Genomic DNA, 12,682 nt, shown 5'->3' on the forward strand with positions numbered 1-12,682 from the left:
AGAGTCCTTTTCAAATGTCGAAAATCAGCTGTTTCTTTCTCCACCCCTATCCCCACCCCCTCTCTGCACTTCAGCGCGGGGAAGACCTGAACTCTGGCTGCCAGGCAGTCTGAACCAGTGGTTGCGCTCACCCGAAAAGTCCAGCGCCAAGACAGACTCCCCATTCACCCCAAAGGCAGCAGTCTCCCTGCCTGGAGTCTTTGGGGTTTTGTGTCTTTCCTGTAATGATACTGTTGGGTGTCTGGAGCTTCAAACATGCCAAGACAAGCCGACCATGGGTTCAGTTCATGTGCAATATGTATCAAGGGAAAGAGCATGCACATCACAGCCGAAAGATAAACTGTATATATTACTCCAATTACACAACCCCCAAATGTCCTACTTACCCAGCCACCGTCACCGGGAAACCCCTACCCAGCTCATAAGTACAATTATCTGTCTACTCGCCTATGTTCTTTTTGGTTTCAGATATACCAAGAGAACTGGGATCAATAGTTTCTCCCTCCTTTTTTTAGAGACAATCCCAATAAAAAACATACATGAAAAGACACAAACATCTACCCAGTGTTCACATATCTGAGCAAATCAAGAAATAAACGTGACAGCAGACAGACTGGACATAGGATTTTAAGAGACCATCTCTGCGACTGGAAGGACACAGAATGTGCAATTCTTTTCCCAGTAAATCCCTCCAGTTCTTAGGACGCGACTCAAACGCCCCGCTAGGAGCTGCAGCTGCGAGATTGAGCCAAAGGCTCTGACAAGTGCCTTGTGTATGACCCAATATTTATCAATAACAACAACAACAAAATCAAGTGAAACCAAGGCTGGAGATTTTGAACTGCTTCTAAAGCCCTGGCGTGGATACGCACGTGGGCGAAAAACATCGCTGAGGATGGGTTGGCTCCATTTGTCCGCCCTGGGGAGCAATCTTAGGGCAAAATCTACGGCTAATTGATCCCAACCAGCCACACTATCAGCTGAAAATGCTTCAGCAGACAAAGAATGAGGAGTGTGTGCTAAAGATACTCTAAACGTTTTTCAAGTAAATCGCGGTGCGTAATCAATAGCGTGTACGTACATATAAATGGGGAAAGGGAATTACTTCTAATTAATGAGAAAAATAATGTTTCATGTGTGACTCCAGACTTCTTTAAAAACCTAGTGTCTCCGATCCTTTGACTGTGCTGTGGTCGGACTTCCACAAACCCCGCGGGCCCAGTTCAGGGTACGGAGCTGGAGAGCAGACACCCGGCCCAATCAGGGGCCGTCCTCTCATCTTCTGGGCTGTTTACTCCAAGGCCAAAGGGTAGGCTGCTTGGGCAGCGGTCCCAGCGCAGCTCTCGGTGTGGCGCGCGGCCGCCGAGGCAGCAGTTGGGACAGCTCCGGGGCGAGCCCTGCGCCGCTCAGCTCCTCGACTGCGCGCCGCCGCCGCCTGCCAGCTTCACACGCTGCTTTCCAAAGGAGCTGGGCTTTTTCAACTTTCCACCTCCTTGGGGCCTCATCTATCTTATCTAGCAAGTTCACGCTCCAAAGAGAAAAGAAAAGAGAGAAAAACAAGAAAACCTCTTCGCCGTGGTGATTCACGGTTCACAGGCTCACGAGCCAAACTTTGCCGACCGTGCCTTTCCCGTGAACACCACTTTCTCTCCTGCGTGCCTTAGGACAAGCCCAGAAGGAAGATACTACAATTGGTAAACAAGAATCTAGGATTGTGTTTCAGAATAAAAGTGACCATCCCCACGCCCCCACTACCTTTGTCGTAGATTCTGCAACCGAGGAGTCGGGTTGTTTTGTTTCCACCCGCTAACGGAAACCTGTTCCTGGCGCGAGTCTGCGTCTAGCTTGCCCGGGCCGCTCCTCGCCTCCCAGGATGCGGCTCCTTGCAAAGGGCAGGAGGGAGATCGGGCTATCACTGGGCTCCCCTACTGGGTTCAACGCCCCTTGCGTGTAACTGAATATTTGAATCAACTTCACCTACCCGTGCCCTAATCTTTAACTCGGAGCTGTGCTTTATACAAATGATAAGCTTAAAACCATTAACCGGTCTCTATTTTCTTTTTTTCCGCCTTCAGCGTAGCAGATGACCTCTTGGCCCAAAAATATTGATCTGTGTGCGTGCCTCCGGCGTGATGTGCAAACACGAGACATCTCGTCTGGAAAGGTAACTATAAGGGGGGGGGGGGGAATCCGGAAATGAAACCTAACAGCAAGTCCTGTGAGCTCCATTGCGCCCGGCAGGCTCGGCGACAAAGGAGCGCGGGGCAGGCGCGCGGGAGTGCGCGGGGAGGCGCGGGGAGGCGCGGGGAGGCGCGGGGAGGCGCGGGGAGGCGCGGCGGGCCGGGAGCCGGGACTCCGCGACGCTCCGCGCCGGGACCCCGCCTGGTTGAAGCCTCTCCGGGCGAGCGGGGGAGGGAGAAGATCAGGACCTTTTGGAAACACCGCTCCAATAGTTTCCACCGCTTTTTGGAGGAGGAGGGAGGGGGAAGACCCACAGGAACCGCAGTTCGAGAGTGAGCAGGCAGGTGGGTACGAGATACGCAGGAAGTCAAAACTGGCTCATTGGTTTGTCCATCTGGGTTTCTAGAAAGGGAGCTGATCTATTGGATTAGCAAATAGTTTACTTTCTCTCATTTGACTTTCCCAGTGAGAATGACTCCGTGATGGAGGTTTCTCCGCGTGCCTTTTGGCCTGCCCGCCCCAACGCTTGCAGTTTCTTTTCTTTTCTTTTCTTTTTTTTTTTTTTTTCTTTTCTCATTCCTTCACAGACCCTTAGTGGGTAGGAGCATTTTCTCAAACACACTCATCACTCTCTTATACGGACCCTGGGCTGTTCAGTGCCCTTCGTGGACCTTTGAGAGGTGACCACCTAAGAACCGCGATTAACGCAGATCCATCTTTCCTCACAACGACCGGAGTTTGGGGGGCCTTTTAGAAGGGTGCTTCAAAATAGAGGAGACTGGATGCACCACAGTCTCCGAAGAGTGCTATAACACTTCCCAAAGTAGATTATTCAGGCTCCTGCGGGAAATCAAATTGAAGCTCCAACTAATTAAGGAGAACGGTGACAGGATAGTTAGAAGCTCAGCATTTTGAGGCCTGTAAGTTCTTCGTTAAGCCTGATATATATTTATGAAGTCTTTCTTTTTCTCCCTTGTTTGATGCCCCACTGATGGAAAATCCATTATCTTGTGTTCTGACTTTCACCAAGCACTGTCCCCTTTCAGATAGACTCCAGGGTTAAAGCTAAAGACAGACCTCCATCGTTCTCATCATTCTCGGTTACCATCACCCTTCCAACTCTTTGTCTTTCGCTGTAGCATTTCCTGACCCTTTGAAGGAAGAGCTGTGCCATTTCCTTGGGCAACTTGAGGACAAAAAGGACCTCTCAGAGCACGCTTGCCCAAAAGGTGTGGGAGCATTTCTCCCGATTGGATCAGTTCAAGAAATGGAACAGGCTTGCCCTCACACTAGCAGGGACTCAACAACTTCTGAAAATTGTCTACCCTCGGAGATCTTAAGGGGGCTGGCAAATAATGGGAAGCAAGTAAAGAGTAGTGGGCATTTTGTATATTTACAAAAAAATGTGTATTTGACTGAAAGACTCGAAGAGACTTTTTTAAAGTCCTTGGCCCTGGGCGATAATACTTCATTGTCTATCTCTCTGTGCCTGGCTCTCCACAAGCTAATATTGGGAAGAGGTTACTCCCGAGTGTATTTTGTTGCAGGGCTCCTGCAGTTTCTTTGGATGAGTGTGTACTTGCCTTCAGAGAGCTTGGAGCCTCTGACAGCATCACGGAAACCTGCCTGTGGAGTCCCAGGGGTCTCCATTCATCCAGCCCTTCTTCTTCTTCCTTTACCTTGGACTTTCTCGCTTCCGAAGCTTCGATAGCTCATACCAGTTAAACATTTCGACTCTCAAATACGAGGCTCTCCCATAGTTTTCTTCTTTTTTTTCTCGAGGTTCTCAAGCAAAATTGCCGGTGCCACAATGTTATGATGGAAGGATGCTGAAATGACAGGCCTAGTAGACGCTTGTCTTAATCATCGGCTTCTTAATTTAGTTTTAGTGCGGTGTGTGTGTGTGTGTGTGTGTGTGTGTGTGTGCTTGTGCGCGCGCACACATGCTCGCACACATGTGCGCGCCCCCGGGGATATTGGGGGTGTGCGCGTGCGCGCTAAGAGCAGCCGCTTGACAACCTGCAGCTCCCTAATGAGTGACGAGGCAGGGCTGCTGCAGAAAAGTAACACTTCCCTGGTGTGAAGACCTCTTACTGAGAAGTTTAGTTCACTACTGTTCTCGCAAACCTAATCGTATAACCTGTAACCAAAACCCACAGAACAAGGATACAACACGCTAAAGAGTAACTTACAATCACTAAATGTTAGCACCATTACCTGCTGTTAGGAAGGGATTGCAGACCTCGGCTCGTCAGTCTCTGGAAATACCTGGATGCCTCTGCATGAGTTCCACTTGTTCCCAAACGTCCTGGGGTCAGGGACTCCCTATGCATCTGCAGGAAGAGAGCTTTAGCCAGAGCTTGGTGCCACTCCAAAGACTCACTGTCCAGGGAGCCAAAAGCAAAGTGGATTTTAGGTAAAAACGGCCTCCCCTCCTTTAACTAGCAGGTAGACAGGAAGAAAGAAGTGAAAAACCGACAGAAAGCGGGAAGGGCTTTAAGGAAGACTTAATGTAACACCGCCAAATGAAAAAAAAATAAATGTGCGGCTCCCTACTCAGAAGCAATAGGCTGTGGAGCCTTGGTTATTAATTAAAACTAGAGGTGAAATAATCTAATTCATTTCCCAAGCAATTCTTCTGTTGGAACTGCTGACTCTTTACAAGGCCTGTCCTCTTTTGGGGGGTAGGTGATGGGGTGGGACAGCAGACAGAGAAGGAGAGATGTTTACCACTATATATATACCAGAAAATTATGTTTGTTCTGACTTATGCTTTGATTCCTTAACAGTGTACATTTATAGATGTTTGTGTGTGAGAGATTAAGATTAAGCTGATGACGAGAAACTAGTAGACTGATACAGAATTTGTTTTAGATTTGAGACCACTGGATACCCCTCTGTCTTCTGAAAGTAATCATGGGGACTGAGTGAGGTGGAAATACAGAGTTGGGGCTTCATGTGTTTAGGACAGAGGCCCGAGGTGGACATGGGCAGTCCTTCAAATCCAATTTGCACCCAAATTGACCAGTAGGATTCACAAAGCTCCATCCAGGGACTTTCAACTTGCACAATGCTCTGCCCAAGTACCCCCTCCCCCTCCATTTCATCTAGTAGCAGTTCTAAAAAGAAGCCATTGCTGAGACAAATGTGGGCTGCTGAGTAAATAGTGCGTGTTTTGTTGAACAAGCCTACCCCCACACCTATATATACATTTATATATATATGTATATGTATATGTATACACACACACACAGAGTACTACTCTATCTCACCATAAAGTCCAATTAAAATTATTAAAAGGTTAATAAAATCACCTCCCCCCAAATTGCAAATGACCTCTGTCATTAGGGAGAAGAGATCTTTAGAGTGATTAAAGTATAAGCTATTTATTCCTACACAAATATCCTATTTTGAGACTTACATCTATGCAATCCTTAAAATAATATAACACATTCTTAATTTGCATGCAAACTATTTTTCCAGTCAATATAAGCTCCTGGCACATCAAACCAGATTATTACAGCTCTCATTAGCAGACCCCCGTTTTCGCTTTTTGAAAGTAAACAAAAGAAAAACTTATTTTCACCTGCTAAAATTTTATACAGGATTACAAAACAATGCACACTCAGCTTTGACCTAAGAAACACCTTTAAAACATTAAAAATTCATCAGTCAGTGCTGGTGTTGTATTCAAGGAATGCTCCTCCAGTTTGCTGCTGAGCTCAGATTTGAATAAAATGTCCAATGTTAACAAACAATACCCACGTTTGGCACTTTGTGTATTAAATTGATCAAACAGATTTTAGGAGGCACAATGCACAATTTGTACAGACCTGATTGAGTTAATATAATATCAGCAAATTTTACATCGAAATGATTCTGTTTCTTTTCTTTGTGTTTAAAACCAGCACAGATTACAAATTTTAATGATCTGAAAATGTTTGGTATACAAAATCATGCTTATTTCAGTATTAGCAAAAACACAAGAAATTTTTCAACACAAACACCCAGCTGTGTCTATTTTAAAAGCAGTTCAATGACAGCTTGCACTTATGAGCATGCAATCAGCTAATTTCGCTTTTTTTTCTTCTGTGTTAATCAACACTTTCCTTCCTGCATATCAGAGTACAAATAGTATAGTTACTCCACATCAGTAAATGTTTACGTAACCTGTCCTTTCCCAAGAATCCGGTTACACCGAATCATTTCACGCTAGACCGACTACGAAAACGTACCGGGCCGTCCACCTCAGAGGGAGCCCTTGTGTGCCATTATAAGTGGTGATGAGAAGGGGGGTTGTAGGGGGAGAAATGGGGAGGAGTAGGTGGAGGAATGGAGCTAGGGAGAGGAATAGACTGAGGAGAAGGGGGGGGTAGTGAGTGGGGAGGAGGGAGGAAGAGGGGAGGAGGGAGGAAAGTGAGTTGAGGAAAAGTAGGAATAACAGGCCCGAGGCAGGGGGAAGAGTGAAAGGAGGAAAGTGAGCAGAAAGAAGAGGAAGGCTCACAGATCTGTCCAGCCGGCCCACAAAGCCCATTAGCTCACCCAGCTCTGTAAGAAATTGGAGCTTAGAAGTCAGTTTGGGGCTCTGTCACCATCAACGTTGATAGCTGGGACCCTTCAACTTTCCCACATGAAAATATAGATTAAGTGAGGAAATAAGTAGAAACTGGGAGGGGGGGGGATACATACATACATACATACATACATACATACATACAGTGGAAGGACAGATGCAGTTAGTCCAATGTTCAAAGTTCTTTATGGTATTCCTAACAGATGTAAAATCACTAGCTATTGGTAATCGTCTGTTATTCAGAGTTTATTCTCTCTTTCTCTTCCTCAGGATTTCAAAGTAGGGAGTGGGGTGCCCAGAGAGAGAGAGAGAGTGCCACAACCCCATATGAACTTGAGTATTCTTGTGTTCATCAACCGAATTCTTTTTATTAGAATTGAACTTTGACATCACCTCTTCTCCCTTCCTTTTCTTAAATACTAAATCCGCCAATTTAATTGATAGTTTATCAGAGTGCGTGAATGTTTACATTTTATGATGATTTTGCAGAGGAGGGGGAAAGTGCCTTTCATTTATGCTTCTCCTCCACCTCCCTCTTCTCTAGGGCTACATCCTCCGTAAAATGTGGTATGTTTCGTACCCATGTGGGATGAAACAGCCTTTGATCAGTGTGCTCCGCACCAAATTCCAATCCCTGGGAAATGCTGGGCCTTAGCCCTGCCCCTGGCCACGGGATCCTTTTAAAGCCCCCGAATCACAATCTCCCCACTCACTTCAGTCCTCAGCCGAACCTTCCCAGTTCGAAAGCCCAAGAAGCTGGGGCTGTGGGACCCACGTACCCAGGGCTTCTAGTTGCCTTCCGTCCGCATTCGGGGTGGGAAAGGCCTGGCTTCGGCATGCGGTTCTTTCAGCATTAAGGCCCGCACAAATCAAAAGCGTTTGAGAAACGGAAAGAAAAAAGAAAAGAGGGAGTGAAAACAGGAAGGCTTTAAAAAAAAAAAAAGAAAGAAAGAAATAGCCGCCCACCCTTATTTTCCTTCCAATGTCAACAAGCAAAATGAAACATTTCCAGGGTGATCGCTCGCGGCTACTCGCTTCCAATTCGGATTAGAAGCTGAGCAGACGCTGGGGCGGCGGAGAGAAGGCGACACCGGGTCACCCAGCGTGTGAGCGACGGTCCGGAGCAGGAGAGGAGGGGAAGGAAGAGAGAGACACAGAGGCAGAGCATGTGTTACCTGGTTTATTTCGAGACTGTTTGGTATTGTTCGCTGAGCACCCCTCCTTGCGGAAGGCTACCCTAGGCGCCCACCACTGAGCCGCCCCCGCCCGCCGCCGCCGCCGCCGCCGCCGCCGCCGCCGCCTCCGCGCCGGCAGCCCCAGGGCCCGGCTTCCCCGCGGGCCCGAGCCCGAGCCCCGAGCCCCGAGCCCCGAGCCCCGAGCTCGCCGCCGCCCGGCCGCAGGAACCGAGTAAGTAGCCCCCGTTTGGCCCCGCGCTCGCCAGCCCACTCCCTCCGCCTCATCCCTCCGTCTCCGACCCTCGGCCGGACCCGCCGCCCCCCCACGCCAGGGGTGGGCCTTCCCTCGCCTTCCCTCCCCTGCCCTCCGAAGCCTCGCCGGGGTGTTACCTACGAGGGGCACAGTTTTCCTACGGGCTCGGCAATGCCGCCCCGGGCCTGGAGGGCCGACTCGGGGCCGGTCGCGCCTCGCCTCTTCCTCCTCCACTTCCTGCCCTCTCCTCGCACCCCGTCCCCGCACTCCCACACTCTCCGCCCCACCGCCGCGGCCGCCCCCGCCCCCGCCCCCGCCCCCGCTTTTAAAAATGAAATGGAATACAAACTTTAATCAATAACGACAAACATTGACGCTCAAACGAAAATGGCCCGACACGGCGAGGAGGCAGCCGGAAATGTGAGCTATCTGCCCTAAGAGGGGGACCTCGGCGGAGCGGCCCGCAGGGCGGAGGGGGTGGCGGGGGCGCCGAGAGGGCCGCGGCGCAGCGTGCTCCGGCGGCGTATCCCTACGCGGCTCCGCGCGGCCGCGAGGCCCAGGCCCGCGGCGAGGGGGAGGCGAGCGCCGAGGGGGCGGGAGCCGGCGGGCGGGGCGGGGGTGGGTGGGCCCGGGTCCGCCGATTGGTCGACGGCGGGAGAGACGCTCCCGCACGCCGCCGGCTCTGATTGGCCGAGCGGTAGGAAAGGTTAAACCAAAAATTTTTTTACAGCCCTAGTGTGCGCCTGTAGCTCGGAAAATTAATTGTGGCTATAGCCGCCTCGATCGCTGTCTCCCCAGCCTCGCCGCGGCCGCTCCGGGACGCGCCCGCCCGCCGCCCGGCTCTCCCCCCCTTTGGGCTGCTGCTGCTGCTGCTGTGACTGCTGCTGCGAGAGGAGGAGGAGGAGGAAGCAGCAGAAGGGGGGGGGAGCGGGGGGTGGGGGGGAGACCAAGAAGTAGAGTTGGGAGCGAGGGAGCTTCACCCCCGGGGCGGTGGTTGTTTCTTTTTTCTCTTTCTTTCTTTTTTTCTTTTCCCTTTTTTTTTTTTTTTTTTTTTTTCTTCTAATTCCTGAGGGGTGGTTGCTGCTTTTGCTACATGACTTGCCAGCGCCGGAGCCTGCGGTCCAACTGCGCTGCTGCCGGAGCGCTCAGTGCCGCCGCCGCCGCCCGCGCCGCCCGCGCCCCGCTCGGCACCCACCGGTCGCCGCCGCCCGCCGCGCCGCTGTCCCGCTCCCGCGCCGCCGCCGCCGCCGCCGCCGCCGCCGCCGCTTCCCCCCCGACGACTGGGTGATGCTGGACATGGGAGATAGGAAAGAGGTGAAAATGATCCCCAAGTCCTCGTTCAGCATCAACAGCCTGGTGCCGGAGGCGGTCCAGAACGACAACCACCACGCGAGCCACGGCCACCACAACAGCCACCACCCCCAGCACCACCACCACCACCACCACCACCACCACCACCCGCCGCCGCCCGCCCCGCAGCCGCCGCCGCCGCCGCCGCCGCAGCAGCAGCCGCCGCCGCCGCCGCCGCCGCCGCCCCAGGCACCGCAGCCCCCCCAGGCGCGGGGCGCCCCGGCAGCCGACGACGACAAGGGCCCCCAGCAGCTGCTGCTCCCGCCGCCGCCGCCGCCGCCGCCGCCGCCGCCGGCCGCCGCCCTGGACGGGGCCAAGGCGGACGGGCTGGGCGGCAAGGGCGAGCCGGGCGGCGGGCCCGGGGAGCTGGCGCCCGTCGGGCCGGACGAGAAGGAGAAGGGCGCCGGCGCCGGGGGGGAGGAGAAGAAGGGGGCGGGCGAGGGCGGCAAGGACGGGGAGGGGGGCAAGGAGGGCGAGAAGAAGAACGGCAAGTACGAGAAGCCGCCCTTCAGCTACAACGCGCTCATCATGATGGCCATCCGGCAGAGCCCCGAGAAGCGGCTCACGCTCAACGGCATCTACGAGTTCATCATGAAGAACTTCCCCTACTACCGCGAGAACAAGCAGGGCTGGCAGAACTCCATCCGCCACAACCTGTCCCTCAACAAGTGCTTCGTGAAGGTGCCCCGCCACTACGACGACCCGGGCAAGGGCAACTACTGGATGCTGGACCCGTCGAGCGACGACGTGTTCATCGGCGGCACCACGGGCAAGCTGCGGCGCCGCTCCACCACGTCGCGCGCCAAGCTGGCCTTCAAGCGCGGGGCGCGCCTCACCTCCACCGGCCTCACCTTCATGGACCGCGCCGGCTCCCTCTACTGGCCCATGTCGCCCTTCCTGTCCCTGCACCACCCCCGCGCCAGCAGCACTTTGAGCTACAACGGCACCACGTCGGCCTACCCCAGCCACCCCATGCCCTACAGCTCCGTGTTGACTCAGAACTCGCTGGGCAACAACCACTCCTTCTCCACGGCCAACGGCCTGAGCGTGGACCGGCTGGTCAACGGGGAGATCCCGTACGCCACGCACCACCTCACGGCCGCCGCGCTCGCCGCCTCGGTGCCCTGCGGCCTGTCGGTGCCCTGCTCCGGGACCTACTCCCTCAACCCTTGCTCGGTCAACCTGCTCGCGGGCCAGACCAGTTACTTTTTCCCCCACGTCCCGCACCCGTCAATGACTTCGCAGAGCAGCACGTCCATGAGCGCCCGGGCCGCGTCCTCCTCCACGTCTCCGCAGGCCCCCTCGACCCTGCCCTGTGAGTCTTTAAGACCCTCTTTGCCAAGCTTCACGACGGGACTGTCCGGGGGACTGTCTGATTATTTCACACATCAAAATCAGGGGTCTTCTTCCAACCCTTTAATACATTAACATCCCTGGGACCAGACTGTAAGTGAACGTTTTACACACATTTGCATTGTAAATGATAATTAAAAAATAAGTCCAGGTATTTTTTATTAAGCCCCCCGCCCCCATTTCTGTACGTTCGTTCAGTCTTTAGGATTGTTTATTATTCTAACAAGGTGTGGAGTGTCAGCGAGGTGCAATGTGGGGAGAATACATTGTAGAATATAAGGTTTGGAAGTCAAAATTATAGTAGAATGTGTATCTAAATAGTGACTGCTTTGCCATTTCATTCAAACCTGACAAGTCTATCTCTAAGAGCCGCCAGATTTCCATGTGTGCAGTATTATAAGTTATCATGGATCTTTATGGTGGACGCAGACCTTGAGAACAGCCTAAATTATGGGGAGAGTTTTAAAATGTTAAACTGTAATTTGTATTTAAGAAGCATTCGTAGTAAAGGTGCCCAAGAAATTATTTTGGCCATTTATTGTTTTGTCCTTTTCTTTAAAAAAACCGTTTTTTTTTTCTTTTGTTTACTTTTAGACCAAAGATTGGGTTCTAAAATGCACTTGGTATGCTAAGTATTAAAAAAAAAAAAAAAAAAAAACCACAAAAAAAAAAAAAGAAAGTTGTTTCAGTTGGCAGCACTGCCCATTCAAATGAATCAGAAGGGGACAAAATTAATGATTGCCTTCAGTTTGTGTTGTGTATATTTTGATGTATGTGGTCACTAACAGGTCACTTTTATTTTTTCTAAATGTAGTGAAATGTTAATACCTATTGTACTTATAGGTAAACCTTGCAAATATGTAACCTGTGTTGCGCAAATGCCGCATAAATTTGAGTGATTGTTAATGTTGTCTTAAAATTTCTTGATTGTGATACTGTGGTCATATGCCCGTGTTTGTCACTTACAAAAATGTTTACTATGAACACACAGAAATAAAAAATAGGCTAAATTCATATATATCTTGATACTTTTGTCTCTTTTATTAAATAGAGCTAATTTTTAAAAGACCATTAAAGTCCTAGGGAATTCAAAGGCTTTTTCGGCCAACTAAAATTTAACTGCTCCTTTCATTTGAATTGAGACTTCAAAAAAATTAAAATACCTTTTTTTTTTCCCCATTGTGGAATCAAATTTTACAAGGAGCAGGCTATTTGATAAGCACTAGCTTTAAAGAAATTACAGGCTTTTCAGCTGGTATCTTCAAGTTTCTGTAGATATACAGCAAAAAAAAAAAATTATAATTTTATGTGCATAGCTATTTTACCTTGTGTTTATTTTCAAATCAGTTGATAGAATGCTTACTTTTTATATATTTTGTTTCAGGTATCTTGTTTATAGCATTTGGCAAATTATAAATAAATATATGTATATGGTTAGATAGAAGTGAATATAATGCACACATATGTAATATATATATACATATATATATATGTGTGTATATATATGTAAACACACAGAGCCCTTCAGTTCAGGTACAATTTGCGCTATGAATGCTGCAAATATTTTTGTTTAAATATTTGTATTTATACTTTCTAAGTCAGCATTTATTTTTGTGGCTGTTTACCCACAATGAAAGAGTTCTAATAAAGATGTGCTGAAGTTGCAATATAGATTTGCTGAAGTGATCACCTGTTGTAATGACTTGCAGATCAATGTTTATATTTTATTTTTAATTATAACAACTTAAAATTCTAGATGTTCAGAAGAAGTAAAATGCCTCTCTCTCCTTTTCTTTC

General features: G+C 50.1%; 1 protein-coding gene and 1 long non-coding RNA gene across 2 annotated transcripts; both read left to right on the forward strand.

Annotated features, from left to right (window-relative positions):
* The first annotated feature begins 1,174 nt into the window (after positions 1 to 1,174).
* LOC125755540 (uncharacterized) lies at positions 1,175 to 6,047 on the forward strand. Its single transcript, XR_007412255.1, has 3 exons — positions 1,175 to 1,694; positions 2,076 to 2,164; positions 3,964 to 6,047. It is a non-coding gene; the product is annotated as an uncharacterized LOC125755540 (long non-coding RNA).
* Positions 6,048 to 8,818: 2,771 nt separating this feature from the next.
* On the forward strand, positions 8,819 to 11,901 carry FOXG1 (forkhead box G1). The gene has a single exon (XM_025443082.3). The coding sequence runs from the start codon at positions 9,470 to 9,472 to the stop codon at positions 10,958 to 10,960; it is 1,491 nt and encodes a 496-aa protein (XP_025298867.1). The 5' UTR covers positions 8,819 to 9,469; the 3' UTR covers positions 10,961 to 11,901.
* The last annotated feature ends 781 nt before the right edge of the window (positions 11,902 to 12,682 follow it).

This window comes from Canis lupus, chromosome 8 (genome assembly GCF_003254725.2).
Source record: "Canis lupus dingo isolate Sandy chromosome 8, ASM325472v2, whole genome shotgun sequence".
Lineage (NCBI taxonomy): Eukaryota > Metazoa > Chordata > Mammalia > Carnivora > Canidae > Canis > Canis lupus.

What these genes read in the sequence shown, in the direction of transcription:
- FOXG1 (XM_025443082.3), top strand. Translation starts at nt 9,470, where the DNA reads ATGCTGGACATGGGAGATAGGAAAGAGGTGAAAATGATCCCCAAGTCC.